The sequence below is a fragment of the Pelobates fuscus genome, chromosome 1 (assembly GCF_036172605.1).
Source record: "Pelobates fuscus isolate aPelFus1 chromosome 1, aPelFus1.pri, whole genome shotgun sequence".
In the NCBI taxonomy this organism is placed as follows: Eukaryota; Metazoa; Chordata; class Amphibia; order Anura; family Pelobatidae; genus Pelobates; species Pelobates fuscus.
This window is the reverse complement of record NC_086317.1, coordinates 254,825,611-254,842,124: the sequence shown is the minus strand read 5'-3', so window position 1 is coordinate 254,842,124 and position 16,514 is coordinate 254,825,611. Positions and strand designations below refer to the sequence as shown.

General features: G+C 43.7%; 1 protein-coding gene across 1 annotated transcript in view; it reads right to left on the bottom strand.

The window, feature by feature from the left end:
* MYOM3 (myomesin 3) overlaps positions 1-16,514 on the bottom strand; it is a 152,250-nt gene that overhangs the window by 105,463 nt on the left and 30,273 nt on the right. Inside the window, exon 6 of the mRNA XM_063456551.1 lies at positions 11,856-11,951. Within this exon, the coding sequence (XP_063312621.1) occupies positions 11,856-11,951 (96 nt within the window). The remainder of the gene's footprint in view (positions 1-11,855; positions 11,952-16,514) is intronic.

Here is a 16,514-nt window from a genome sequence, read left to right as displayed (position 1 = left end):
TTCTGTGTGAATTTCACCCAGTCTCCACTAATAAGCCCTCAGTGAATACTTTTCTAACAACTTACTACATACCCCTACTTTTACCCTTTGTGTCACTATACCCCACTCCCTCAACATGTAAGCTCATTGAGCAGGGCCCACCACCTCTCTGTTCCTGTACGTCCAGTTGTCTGGTTACAATTACATGTTTGTTAGTCCACCCATTGTACAGCGCTAAAGAATCTGATGGCGCTATATAAATAATAAAATAATAATAATAATAATAATAATAATAATAATAATGTGTATTCAGCATACTATTCATAGCATTAGGAGCAAAAAATGATGCAGGGACAGGATGCTCAAGGGATGCCCTGTCTTACAGTAGACTGCTGGGTGCCAGACCAGCCAGGCCAGCCAGCCCCGGTAATTTGACAAGTTTAAATTGCTAGATATGGTTAATCTAACACTACAAGAGTTAAATTATAATGGTGGTGGTCTCTGTGCATAGCCTAATTTCTGCACATATCAGAGGTTTCTGGAATTTATAGTTTAGTTAGGAGCCTACAGCTGTTAACTGAGCTCATTGGCAGAACTAATGTAGAGAAGGCCCTAGTGCAAGAAATATTTTTGGGCCCACCGCTAGTGCAAGAGTGGAAAAAAGGTAGATGCTATGCCAGCTGGGGATCTCCCATTTGCCATTCCTTGTGGGGTTGTATTTGTGTGCAGTGTTTGTGCAATTAAATGTAAGCATGTTTTTGTATAGACTAGAGTATATGTGTGCATGTAGGGGTGTATTTGTATGTACTGTTGCCAGTGGAATGCAGTGGTGAAGTGTAGTGTTTGTGTTTAAATGCAGGGGTGTGTATGTAGTTTTGGATTTTAAATGCAGTTATGCTTTTGTGTGTAGTGCTGGTGTTTGATTGAAGGGATGCTTGTATATAACTTTAGTGTTTTAATAAAGGTGTTTGTTTGTATGTAATGTTTGGATTTGATTGCAGGCGTGTGTTTGTATGTAAGGTTGGCTTTTAAATGCAGATGTACATTTGTGTGTAGTATTGACGTTTGAGTGTCACGGCACACAGAGAGGATTCGGCATGTCCTACTCACTCCCCGGATGCCACGTGTCTCTTGGCGTTCCGGGAGTAAGAGACACACTCCACCTACCTCCTGGGCCGCCGGTTGCTTCCACCACTCAGCAGCATTGCGTGGCCCCGCTCGGGATTCCCTAATTCCCGCGACCACACCACATGGGTTGCAGCGTACGGGGGAAGGAGACTCTCTAAGTAATATATGTGTCATGACTCCCACACTGCCAATACCCTGTGGGGCTCATGCAGGTTTACCTGGAAGCAGTGTGGAGATCAATGGCTTTCAGCTACAAATGGACATAACGTCCCACCCATATAGAGAGGTGTGGACAACCAGTTACCCGTAGGGGCTTTCCTCTTGTATAGGCCCTTAGACCCCTCCTCATGGGAGGGCTCCCATTCCCTTTTCCCTATACAAGCACAGACCACCCTTGGGTCTGTGCTCAGTTGTTTTCTTGTTCCCTTGGAGTACAGAGCCAGCTCCTGACTGAAGTGAGTTGATTACCCTCACCTGTGGACAGGGCCGGCCTTAGGCCATTAGGCGCCCTGTGCGAAAAGTCTTCACAGCGCCCCCACCCCCCAACAAGTTGCCTTATATATACAGTCACACACACAGGCAAGGGCAGACAGTCAGACACGCTCAGTTATAAGCAGACAGTCAAACACGCTCAGTTATAAGCAGTCAGACAGACACGCTCAGTTATAAGCAGTCAGACAGACACGCTCAGTTATAAGCAGTCAGACAGACACGCTCAGTTATAAGCAGTCAGACAGACACGCTCAGTTATAAGCAGTCAGACAGACACGCTCAGTTATAAGCAGTCAGACAGACACGCTCAGTTATAAGCAGTCAGACAGACACGCTCAGTTATAAGCAGACAGTCAGACACGCACAGTTATAAGCAGTCAGACAGACACGCTCAGTTATAAGCAGTCAGACAGACACGCTCAGTTATAAGCAGTCAGACAGACACGCTCAGTTATAAGCAGTCAGACAGACACGCTCAGTTATAAGCAGTCAGACACGCTCAGTTATAAGCAGACAGACACGCTCAGTTATAAGCAGACAGACACGCTCAGTTACAGGCAGACAGTCACACATGCTCAGTTACAGGCAGACAGTCACACATGCTCAGTTACAGGCAGACAGTCACACACACAGTCACAAACAACCATACATACTCCTTTACAAGCACACAGTCATACACACTCGGTTACAGGCATGCAGACACTCACGCTGATAGGCACACATACAGGCACACACAATGGCACAGCTATGGTGACATACACAATTGGAGTCACACACAGGCAGACATCCACACACAGACAGTCACACACACACACACACACACAGGCAAACCGTCACACACAGGCAGACAGACAGTCACACACACACACACACACAGACAGTGACACAGGCAGGCAGACCGTCACACACACAGGCAAACAGTCACACACAGGCAGTCAATCAGACAGACAGTCACACACACAGGCAGACAGTCACACACACACACAGGCAAACAGTCACACACACACACACACAGGCAAACAGTCACACACACACACAGGCAAGCAGTCACACACAGGCAGTTACACACAAGCAGGCAGGCAGACAGTCACAGACAGACGGTCTCACACACTCACATGCATTTACACACACACACACACACACACACACACACACAGGCAGGTAGTCACACACACAGGCAGACACACACACAGGCAGTCACACACACAGGTGCACACACACAGGCAAACAGTCAAACACACACGCAGGCAGTCAGACAGTCACACACAGACACACACACACACAGGCAGTCACACACACACAGTCTCACACACAAGCAGGCAGACACAAAGACACACAGTCACACGCAGACAGGCAGACACACACACACACACACAGACTTACCTCTTTACATTATGGCTGAAGGGAGAGTGGAAGCAGTTAGATGTTGGGGAAGCAGGGACTCCTTCCTGCTTCCCTCTTCCTGTGCAGCAGTTACCAGGGACTTCGGGTAGGTATAAGCCCGCCACCGCCGCTCGGTAAGCCCCGCCCCCGCCGCCTCGATTTTTTTTTTTTTTTTTGCTCCCCTGTCACCCGGCCATGTGCGAGCTGTGTCGGCCACAGGGCGCCCCCTGCTCCATGGCGCCCTGTGCGGCCGCACAGCTCGCACACCCCTAAGGCCGGCCCTGCCTGTGGAATTCCCTTGCATCAACTCCTGTATGTCCTGCCTGGAACCTGCCTTCAACCTTGATTAAAGGGAAACTCCAGTGCCAGAAAAACGATCCATTTTTCTGGCACTGGAGGGACCCTCTCCCTCCCACCCCCCAATCCCCGGTTACAGAAGGGGTGAAAACCCCTTCAGTCACTTACCTGGGACAGCGGCGATGTCCCTCGCCGCTGTCTCCGCCTCCGCGACGCTCCTCCCAGTGATTGCGTCGGCCGGTGGGCGAGACTGATCTCGCCCGCCGGCCAAGGAGACCTAATGCGCATGCGCGGAAATGCCGCGCATGCGCATTACGTCTCCCCATAGGAAAGCATTGAAAAATCATTTCAATGCTTTCCTATGGGGTTTTGAGCGACGCTGGAGGTCCTCACACAGCGTGAGGACGTCCAGCGACGCTCTAGCACAGGTTTCCTGTGCTAGAACCCAGGAAGTGACCTCTAGTGGCTGTCTAGTAGACAGCCACTAGAGGTGGAGTTAACCCTGCAATGTAATTATTGCAGTTTATAGAAAACTGCAATAATTACAGTTGCAGGGTTAAGAGTAGTGGGAGTTGGCACCCAGACCACTCCAATGAGCAGAAGTGGTCTGGGTGCCTAGAGTGTCCCTTTAATCCTTGCAATGCTGATTCTATCTTGGTTAACCTCTGCAGTGCTGTTTCAACTTTGATTAACCCTTGCAATGCTGATTTCACTTTGGCTAACCCTGCAACGCTGTCCCAGCTTTGATTTATTTCCTGCAATTCAACTACAGCTTCAACCAAGCGCTGGAACTCTGGTAAAAGGACTTTATTTTCCTTAACCCATTCAGGACGAAGTCAATAGTACATGTTTTGATCAATAATACCCATCTTGTGCCCTTAAGTACATGGGCCACTCGAAAGACCCTCAAAAGTGTGCGGGCCCCAAATGCAGTCACACTGGCTGCACCGGAAGTAGTTCCTCCACTGGCTGAGCTACAACTTCCTGATAGTGTGTTACTGAATACTGTAAACATTAGAACAGTAGGATTAAAAAGGATCAGTACACCGGCACAGGAGAAGGGAAGGAAGTATTTTAGAATAGGGGAGGAAGGATTGAGGAGGCAAGCTTAAACTGCCATAAAAACATTAATATTACATATTAGCATTAATTTTGTTTCCATAAATATTACCATCAAGATTTGCAAGAATGTGATGAGTATGAGCTAAACAGGTTTTACTAAGAGCCTGAGTGTTTGGTTGTATACATTATAAAGGATTATTCACTAAATTGAGAATCCAAATTGAATTTCAAATTTAGCACAACAGCAGCCAGACTGAAAGCATAGCTGACTTAGATCACTGAGATTCTTTCCAGTTTGACTATTTTGTAGTTATGTGCAATTAGTTTAGTTCCAAATGTAAATTCGGATGAATTTCGGCAATTCGGACATTCTGATGCTTTCTCTCGCTTTCTGAAACTCAATCTCTCTAAAACTGAGCTCATTATCTTTCCTCTTCCTAATACTGATCCTCCTCTTTCACTCTCCCTTCAAGTTAGTGGTACCCACATAAGTCCATCCTTGCAAGCACGCTGTCTTGGCGTCATACTTAATTCTGGCCTCACCTTTGAGCCTTACATTCAGTATGTTGCCAAATCCTGTAGATTCCATCTTAAAAACATAGCCCACATCCGCCCCTTTCTAACACAAGATGCTACCAAGGAGCTTGTCCATGCTATAGTAATTTCCTGCATGAATTATTGTAACCCTCTCCTGATTGGTCTTCCCAAAAGCCGTACTGCACCGCTACAGTCCATAATGAACGCTGCCGGACTGATTTTCCCCTCTAGTCAGTTCTTCTTACACCTCACCCCTCTGTCAGGCCTTACATTGGCTTCCTGTATGCTATAGGAGTCAATTCAAGGTACTAATTCACACCTATAAAGCACTGAACAATTTTAGCCCCTCTTATATCTCTTCACAGATCCATAGATATGTCCCTTCTCGGTCACTCCACTTTGCCCGTGATGACCACCTCCTGTCTATTGTTCATACCCGTACGGCCAACTCACGCTTGCAGGACTTCTCACAGGCGGCTCCCTTCCTATGGAATAGCCTGCCTACCGCCATCAGACTCTCCCCTAGTCTAGCATCTTTTAAGAAGTGCCTTAAAACCCATCTCTTTAGGAAAGCTTATGGCCTCCCAGACTAACCTCTACCTCACCCCACCTCCTATATAATGTAAGCTAGTTTGAGCAGGGTCCTCTTCAACCTATCGTTCCTGTAAGTTTTTTTGTAATTGTCCTATTTATAGTTAAATCCCCCCTCTCATAATATTGTAAAGTGCTACGGAATCTGTTGGTGCTATATAAATGGCAATTATAATAATACTAATAATAATTTCAGAAGTGCCGAACCGAACCGAATTGCTATGGTTGTGAATTAGCGCATTGCCGAAGTACCGAATGTCAGGATCGGGACAGGGATCCAACACGCAGAGTACAAAGAGTGGAAAGGTACGTATACCGGGCCTTAGAATGGCCGGACTAACGTACCGAGAGTAAAGAATAGTCAGAGGCAAGCCGAGGTCGAGGAAACGAGAAGACAGATAAGCGAGAGACAAGCCGGGTCAAGGGATAACAGAGAAACAGGGTAGTACAACGAGCCGAGTCAAAACCAAAAGAGCAAACTAGAATACCAGAGCACTGAGTGACTAGACAAGCTAGAACCACGACAGGGCAATGAGCTGAAGTAAGGAGTAAGCTTAAATACCCTGGTTCTGGATGGAAATCACGCCTCTGAAAAGTACCGATTGGATATCGGACACTTGAGTGACAGATTGCTCGTGCTAGCGTCATGACGTCACGTATTGAGCGTCCTGCTAGAAAAGGACGTGGATTCCTCGCGGCCGGTGTTTAAGTGACTGGATGAACCGCGAGGAACGGAGGAGACAGCTCGCCTGGACGGATACACCACCAAGTCTCTACCTCCCTTAGAGGTAGAGGCCTCAGGTACCCTGACAGTACCCCCCCTCTCAGATACGCCCACCGGGCGGAATGAACCGGGGCGAGATGGGAAGCGAAGGTGAAATGCTCTGCGAAGGCGAGAAGCATGGACGTCCTCCTGAGGTACCCAACTCCTCTCCTCAGGACCATATCCCCTCCAGTTGACCAGATATTGCAATTTTCCCCTTGAAATTCTGGAGTCAATGATGGAGCTGACCTCGTACTCCTCCCGACCCTCCACCTGAACAGGACGAGGCGAGGAGACCTTAGAGGAGAATTTGTTGCAAATGAGGGGTTTCAACAAGGAGACATGAAAAGAGTTAGGAATGCGTAAGGCAGGTGGCAGAGCAAGGCGATACGCAACCGGATTGATACGAGTGAGAACCCTGTAAGGACCTATGTAACGAGGAGCAAATTTCATGGACGGAACTTTTAGGCGAATATTCTTAGTACTCAACCATACCCTATCCCCAGGAACAAAAACAGGAGCCGCTCTTCTATGTTTGTCAGCGTGTTTCTTAAACAGCGAGGAACTATGTAATAGAATTTGTCGAGTTTGATCCCATAATTTCTTCAGGTTGGCGACATGATCATCAACCGACGGTATCCCCTGAGAAGAGGAAACCGAAGGAAAAATCGAAGGATGAAAGCCATAGTTCATGAAGAAAGGGCTAGAGCGAGTTGAATCGCAAACAAGGTTATTGTGTGCGAACTCCGCCCAAGGAATCAGACCGACCCAATCGTCCTGGTGTTCGGAAACAAAGCAACGCAGATACTGTTCGATCTTCTGATTAGTACGTTCAGCAGCTCCGTTAGACTGAGGGTGATAGGCAGAGGAAAAGTTCAATTTGATGCCCATTTGAGAACAAAAGGATCTCCAGAAACGTGAGACAAATTGAGAACCTCTATCAGAAACAATCTCTGAAGGGATCCCATGTAGGCGAAAAACTTCTCTCGCAAAAATCTCCGCCAATTCAGGGGAAGTCGGAAGTTTAGGTAATGGCACGAAATGGGCCATCTTGGTAAATCTATCCACCACCGTGAGAATAACAGTCTGTCTTTTGGAAGCAGGCAAATCAACGATAAAGTCAATGGACAAACAGGACCAAGGTTTCTCAGGAATGTCCAAGGGGTGTAACAGGCCACATGGGGATGCATGAGATAGTTTAGTCTTGGCACAAGTCTCACAAGCTGCGACGAACTCCTCAATATCCTTACGAAGTAAAGGCCACCAGAAATCCTTGGATATCAGAGAGTACGTCTTGCGAATACCAGGATGACCAGCTATTTTACTTTCATGAAAACATTGTAAGAGCTCCAGTTGAAGTTCAGGAGGAACAAAGTTTCTTCCCTCAGGAGTGTTTTCGGGAGCTAGATGTTGTGACTTCAAGATCTGGTCAAGTAGCGGGGAATGAATTTTGAGACTGGTATTAGCAATAATATTGCATTTGGGTACAATGGAAGACAAAAGTGGTTCAACTGAAGCAGAGGGTTCATATTGGCGAGATAGCGCATCGGCTTTAGAATTCTTTGACCCAGGTCTGTAAGTCAGAACGTAATTGAAATGGGTAAGAAACAACGACCAACGAGCCTGCCTGGAGGACAGACGCTTGGCCTCTCCGATATAAGACAAGTTTTTGTGGTCTGTCAGGATGGTAACAGGATGTAATGTACCTTCCAATAAATGTCTCCATTCTTTCAAAGCCTTGATAACCGCTAGTAATTCTCTGTCACCAATGTCATACCTGCTTTCAGTACCGGTCAATTTTTTAGAGAAAAATCCACATGGATGTAATGGTTTATCAACACCCAACCTTTGAGATAGAACAGCACCTAAACCAGTCTCTGATGCGTCTATCTCGAGCAAAAATGGCAGAGAAGTGTCAGGGTGAACTAAAATTGGAGCGGAAGCGAAAAGCTCCTTGAGAGTCTTGAACGCAAGGAGAGCTTCAGTAGTCCAATTCTTAGTGTCAGCCCCCTGTTTGGTCATGTTAGTGATAGGTGCAATAATAGAAGAATAGCCCTTAATAAAGCGCCTATAATAATTGGAAAAACCAATAAATCTCTGTATGGCTTTAAGACCTGTGGGTAAAGGCCACTCTAGAATGGATTGGAGCTTATCCGGATCCATCTTAAATCCCTCCCCAGAGATCACATAGCCGAGAAAGGTTACCTGGGTTTGATCAAAGCTACATTTCTCCAACTTGCAGTACAAGCCATGCTGGAGAAGCTTGTGCAAAACCCTCCTGACTTGTTTGTGATGAATCTCAATGTCACTAGAATGAATGAGTATATCATCTAGGTATACAATGACGCACTCTTGCTGAAATTCCCTAAGAACCTCATTAATCAGATCTTGGAATACTGCTGGTGCATTGCATAACCCAAAAGGCATGACGGTATATTCATAGTGGCCATATCGAGTATTGAATGCCGTCATCCACTCATGTCCCTGCTGGATTCTCACCAAGTTATATGCCCCTCTGAGGTCTAACTTGGTGAAAATTGTAGAGCCCTTCAAACGATCGAAGAGTTCGGTGATCAAGGGAATCGGGTAGGCATTTTTAATGGTTATCTTATTCAGGCCTCGATAATCAATACAAGGTCTCAAAGAACCATCTTTCTTTTTAACAAAAAAAAATCCAGCCCCGGCAGGGGAGGAGGACCTCCTGATGAATCCCTTGTCTAAATTCTCGTGAATATATTCCTCTAGAACTGAGTTCTCCTTTATAGATAATGGGTATACATGGCCTCTGGGAGGCATGGTACCAGGGAGTAGGTTAATTTTGCAATCAAAGGATCTGTGTGGGGGTAAGGTATCGGCTTTCTTTTTGTCAAATACTGCCTTTAAATCTAGATACTGAGGCGGAATTTGTGTCTCTGTAGGATTTTCAGAGGTATTCGATGTATTAGTTAATCCAAGAGGTAAGACCTTCCGCAAGCATTTTTCTTGACAATTCTCTCCCCATGAAACTATCTCCCCTGATTCCCAATTAATAATAGGGTTGTGTCTCCTCAACCAGGAGTACCCCAGGACTATGGGAATAGACGGAGAAGAAATGAGCATCAAGGATATATCCTCTTTATGCAGGATGCCAACAGTCAAGTTAATCGGTATGGTCTCATGAAAAATAACAGGCTCAAGTAACGGTCTACCATCGATGGCCTCAACAGCCAGAGGTGTCTCTTTTAACTGGGATGGAATAGCATGCTTGGCAGCAAAACCCTGATCTATAAAGCTCTCAGCAGCTCCAGAATCGATTAGTGCCATAGTCTTAACTACTCCCTTCTCCCACTTTAAAGAAACGGGTAACACAAGCCTGAGCTCCTTGTAGTTGTGAATAGAGGACAAAGTAGAAACACCCAAGACCTGTCCTCTAGAGGAACTTAGGTGCGAGCGTTTCCCGAACGATTGGGACAATTAAGGCGTAAATGACCCCTGACTCCACAATACATACATAAACCCTCCCTTCTCCTGTACTGTCTCTCCCTTTCAGTGAGATGAGTACTGCCTATCTGCATAGGTTCAGGAATACGTAAGTCTTCGAACTCAGAGATTTGAAAGGTAGGCGCTAGTTTAAAGGAGGGTCTACGGGTCCTATCTCGAGTGTTCTGCCTCTCTCTTAAGCGTTCATCAATACGAGATATAAAAGAAATTAAATCCTCCAAATTTTCAGGGAGTTCTCTAGTAGCGACCTCGTCAAGAATTACATCTGATAACCCATTCAGAAACACATCTATATAAGCCTGTTCGTTCCACTTAACTTCTGCCGCCAAGGATCTGAACTCTAGTGCATAATCCACAAGTGTTCGATTGTCCTGTTTAAGGCGCAACATTAATCTAGCTGCATTGACCTTTCTGCCAGGAGGGTCAAAAGTTCTTCTAAACGCAGCTACAAAGGCATTATAATTATAGACGAGTGGATTATCATTCTCCCATAAAGGATTGGCCCATCTCAAAGCTCTTTCAATGAGCAGAGTAATAATAAATCCAACCTTTGCTCTATCTGTAGGATAAGAGCGGGGTTGTAGTTCGAAATGGATGCTAATCTGGTTTAGAAAGCCACGACACCTCTCCGGTGACCCGCCATAACGTACTGGTGGGGTAATACGGGAAGAAGTATCTACAGTGGCTACCTCTAGACCTGAGACTGCAGGAGAGATAGAAGGAGTACGTGTCTCCTCAGGTGGATTACTAGCACGAGACAAAAGTGCCTGTAGTGCCAAAGCCATCTGATCCATCCTATGTTCCATGGCGTCAAACCTGGGATCCGAAGAACCAAGCTGACTGTTTGTACCTGCAGGATCCATTGGCCCTGTCGTAATGTCAGGATCGGGACAGGGATCCAACACGCAGAGTACAAAGAGTGGAAAGGTACGTATACCGGGCCTTAGAATGGCCGGACTAACGTACCGAGAGTAAAGAATAGTCAGAGGCAAGCCGAGGTCGAGGAAACGAGAAGACAGATAAGCGAGAGACAAGCCGGGTCAAGGGATAACAGAGAAACAGGGTAGTACAACGAGCCGAGTCAAAACCAAAAGAGCAAACTAGAATACCAGAGCACTGAGTGACTAGACAAGCTAGAACCACGACAGGGCAATGAGCTGAAGTAAGGAGTAAGCTTAAATACCCTGGTTCTGGATGGAAATCACGCCTCTGAAAAGTACCGATTGGATATCGGACACTTGAGTGACAGATTGCTCGTGCTAGCGTCATGACGTCACGTATTGAGCGTCCTGCTAGAAAAGGACGTGGATTCCTCGCGGCCGGTGTTTAAGTGACTGGATGAACCGCGAGGAACGGAGGAGACAGCTCGCCTGGACGGATACACCACCAAGTCTCTACCTCCCTTAGAGGTAGAGGCCTCAGGTACCCTGACACCGAAATAGCGAATTGCCGAAGTGTCGAACCGAACGGAATTTTGGAAGTGCTGAATTTTGGAAGTGCCGAAGTGCTTCAGATTTCTGAAAAGTGGCAAAACAAGAGAGGGAGGGAAAATGACGTGAATGATGACAGGAATCTAACCCTAATCCTACCCCTAACCCTACCCCTAACACTATCCCTAACTCTACCCCTAACCCTACCCCTAACCCTAGATGTGTTAGTGGTCTTTAGGGTTAGGGGTTAGGGATATGATTAGGGATAGAGTAGAGTTAGGGTTATGGTTAGGGGTACGGTTAGGGGTAGGGTTAGGGAATTGCCGAAGTCCAGAATTTTGGAAGTGCCGAACCGAACCGAAGTGCCGAATTGCCAAACTCCTGAATACTCGATGTCCCGAATTTGTTCCTGAAGTACCAAGTTTTTTGCCCATGCACATCCCTACTATTTTGATTTTACATTTGAAATTCACTTTGAACTCTCACTTTAGTGAATAACGCTGATAGTCTAAATACCACTTAATAGACCAATGTTTGACTGCAGAAGAATCTGTAACTGAGTGATCAAAGTAAATGCAAAACTCAACAAAGCAAACAAATATTCAATGTATAAACTTTTCTTGCTCATCTAATGTGTTAAATTATATTTCAAAGAAATGACAGGACATTGTATATAAACATGTTGAGAGTAATTTGTCCCCTGAATAGCTTACCTGCGGATCTCTAAGGTAAGCATTCCATACTCATTCTGTATTTTATATTTTCCAGGCGGAGAAGTTCGTAATTCAATTGGCACGCCGTTCTTAAACCTAAAAGTACATGCTAAAAGTGAACTAGGAAAATTATAAATGTTTTCATTTATTTTTGACTATAATTAGAGTTTCACTAACACCCAGTACCATTAACCCTTTTAGTACTACAAATATTTCAATAAATATTCTTTATTTTTATAAATATAAAAATATCCCCCCAAAAAACCTGTAAAAAATATTGTATACATCAGTGGCGTACACACACAATCCATGGGGCCCCGGTGCAAAACTGATCCGTGGGCCCCCCCACTTCCCTCTCCTCCCCCTCTACCCTGACCCTACCCCTAACACTATCCCTAAGTACCATTAACCCTTTTAATACTACAAATATTTCAATAAATATTCTTTATTTTTATAAATATAAAAATATCCCCCCCAAAAACCTGTAAAAAATATTGTATACATCAGTGGCGTACACACACAATCCATGGGGCCCCGGTGCAAAACTGATCCGTGGGCCCCCCCACTTCCCTCTCCACCCTCTACCCTGACCTTCTCCCCCCTGACCGTGGCCCCGACACATACATACAGACACACATACATACAGACACAAACATATACACACAGGCAGACAAACACACCCCCGACAGACACATACATACATACATATACCCACACAGACACATGCAGACACATACATACAAAGACACACACATGCAGGCACATACATACAGAGACACACATATACATACATACAGAGACACAGACACACACACACATACAGACACACACATAACACACACACACACACACATACAGAGACACACACATACACACACACATACAGAGACACACACACATACAGAGACAGACACACACATACATACACACATACAGAGACACATACACACACACACATACAAAGACACAGACACACACATACAGAGAGACACACACACACATACACAAAATGCTTCCTACCTTTTGTGACTTTCCCTGGGGTCCAGTGGTGGCTCAGCCTGATGGGAGTCAGAGGTCCTACTCTGACTCCCTCCTCCTTCCTGCTTGCTCCCGCGCAGGCTCTCTCTATGCTGGAAGGAGCGCTGACCGGGCCCCCTGACAGCATGGGCCACCCGATGGACCCCTTAACATGCGGCCCCGGCGGTTTGCCGTGCGGGCCAGGACGGCAAAATGTGGCAGCTGGTACCCGGTCGCGGGTGTCTGCAGAGCGGCTGGGCCCCCTGGAGTGACGGGCCCGGTCGCAGCTGCGACCCCTGCGACCGCGGTATGTACGCCGCTGGTATACATGTCTGTCTTCATATTTACTCTTTTTTTATTTGGCCATCAACATGGTGAAACAATAATCCATAATAAACTGCCATTACTTAAATAAAAAGTTACGTAAATTGCAAAAACTCAAAAAAATAAGTTATAGAGGACTCCACACAGACTGTACATTAAAGAGACACTAGAGGCATCCAGACAACTTTATCTCATCACCTTGGCGAAGTGTCCCTGTCAGTTAACCCTGCAATGTAAAGCACAACAGTTTTAGAGAAACTGCAATGTTTACATTGCAGGGTTAAGACAGTCTCTAGTGGCTCTATTCCAGATGGCCTCTATATTTGCTTCCTGCATTTTCACAGAGTTTAACAATGTGAAACGACATTGTCTTCAAATTCCACACAGGAAAGCATTAAGTCAATGGGAAGGCCTAAAGGTTGCTTAAAGGTTTCGACATTTTTAAACCTGCATTTAACAATTGGAAAACTCCTTTGCTGTCTATTATTAAACATCTAAAACACTATCATATTATATTTGAAAAGCATGCATGACTGGGCATGTTTCCTGTTTCGAAATAGCTGCATTGTCTTGTGGTAGTGTGTTCTGCTTCACAACAGAGTTACTAAGTTTGTTCTTATCAAATGTAATAGATAGATTGGAAAGTACCTTGGAAACCTCACAGTATACTACAGCTGAATGCTAATCTGGCTGGTGTTGTCTAGTTATAAATCACATGATCATAAAAGCCTCATTGCCATATGTATAAATATTACGGGTATTTCATAACCCTTTGATTTTCCACTTCTGTTTGTACTTGATGTCTATTCAAGATGTATGTCTTTGCATTTGTAATTGCCCTGCCTTTCTTTATGTTTATATTGGGCTACTGTGTCCCTCCATTTAAATAAAATAAACGTCAGTGCCAGAGCTTATTTTATCTTTTTAACATATTGCATTTTTTTTTAGAGCCAACATATTCCATATTACATGCTATAAAATATTGAAATATTAATCTATAGATAGCTCAAAGGATACGTTCACATTTTCCGCAATAATATTTGCTTAAAGGAGCACTCCAGACACACAAAGTCCAGAGAATTTAATTTGCAAACCCTGTATATAAATATGTAACTTTCCATGACACCCTAAAACCTGTACATAGTGGGTACTGTTTTACTTGGGAGACTTTGTTGAACACAAATATTAGTGACTCAAAACCGTAAAATATATCACAACAATATAATCAGCAAAAGGGCAGTTTTTGTGTGGAAAAAAGCCCCCCCCCCCAAAATAATGGACACTAACTTTGGCCAGTGTATGTGACTAACTGGCTACTATAAATTACTGGACAATCCCCATTTTATATACCCTGGGTTGTCTATTTTTTTCAAATGGTATGCCATAATGTAGGTAAATTTCATTCCTAGGCTAACATCCGGTCTCAAAGGCAACATAACCAATCTGGAAAATGTAAATGTGCAAAAACGTAAATGGTAAGTAAGTCTTATATTTGACACTGTAACTTTCCAAAACATCATGAAACCTGTACATGGGGGGAACTGTTGTGCTTGTGACACATTACTGAACACAAATTTGAGTGTTTTTTTTGCCATAAAACATATAATGTTGATGATATCATCAGTGAAAGGGAAGTTTGTTTGTGAAAAATGCAAAAAAACAAAAATGAATGGTAAATTGGGCAGCGTTTGTTTCTAAGTGACTACTATAAAATACTGGACATACCCCATTTAACATTCCCTGGGTTGTCTACTTTTTCAAATGGTCTCAAAGGCAACATTGGTCCAGCAAATCAATCTGGCAAATTTTAGTGTGTAAAAACTGTAAATGGGGAAAGCCCTATATTTAACCTTGTAACTTTCCAAAATCCCATAACACATGTACATGGGAGTTACTGTTGTACTCATGAGACATTGCTAAACACAAATATGTGTATTTTATTGCAGTAAAAGCTAACTGTATTATGACATTCACAGTTAAAATGTCACGCAGAACTTGAAATATAACAAAATTGCTTAATTTCTCAAATTTGTTTAGATTTTATTCATATTAAATTATGTTTCATATATGAATATTTGATGTGAAATGAAAGCCCTGTTTCTCCTGAGCAAATATAATATAATATAATTATATATTATATTAATGATATATAATAAGTGTGGGTGCACTTAATATGAAATAGGTGAATTATGGCTGAACAGACTTACAGCTCAAATTCCAGGTTTTGTTTTGATTAGAATATTGTACAATTGCCTCAGTCCTTAAGGGGTTTATACACAGTTTTGAGGGGTTGCTATGAATTGGTGGAGCTGCTAAACCTCCCCAATAAGATTGACCTTATTAAAAAAAGAATGAGCAAGTCATAAACTTTGAACTGTAAGTTTAAAAGTTTTTTAAAAGTAAAAAAAAATAGCAATTAAAATTATGCATATAGCACCAACATGTTTACAAATATGAGAGATGTATGCACTTTTTTTTTTTTTACACACAAGCACACGTGTGAATAAAAGGCATGGCTGCAACATGTACAATCAACTGTGACAAATATTTATTTTTTATTTTTTATAATTCTACAATAATGTCCTATGTCAAATATATTAGGATATCTTCTTTACAAGCATATTTTCTGGGACAGGTTAAAATTGATGTACAAATCTACATACTAATGCTGGCCTTATAATGTACAAAAAGATGTGAACATTTTTACATACCGTATATACTCGAGTATAAGCCGACCCGAATATAAGCCGAGGCCCCTAATTTTACCCCCCAAAAATGGGAAAACTTATTGACTCGAGTATAAGACTAGGGTGAGAAATGCAGCAGCTACTGGTAAATTTCTAAATAAAACTAGATCCTAAAAAAAATATATTAATTGAATATTTATTTACAGTGTGTGTATAATGAATGCAGTGTGTGTGTGTATGAATGCAGTGTGAGTGTATAAATGCAGTGTGAGTGTATGAGTGCAGCGTGTGTGTATGAGTGCAGCATGTGTGTATGAGTGCAGCGTGTGTGTATGAGTGCAGCGTGTGTGTATGAGTGCAGCATGTGTGTATGAGTGCAGCATGTGTGTATGAGTGCAGCATGTGTGTATGAGTGCAGCGTGTGTGTATGAATGCAGCGTGAGTGTATGAATGTAGTGTGTGTGTATGAGTGCAGTGTGTGTATGAATGTAGTGTGTGTATGAATGCAGTGTGTGTATGAATGCAGTGTGTGTGTGTGTGTGTTGCAGAGCCTTGGTGGGGGGTGGGCAATTTTTTTTTTTTATTATTATTTTAATTTTTTTTTATTATTATTTTATTTATTTTTTTATTT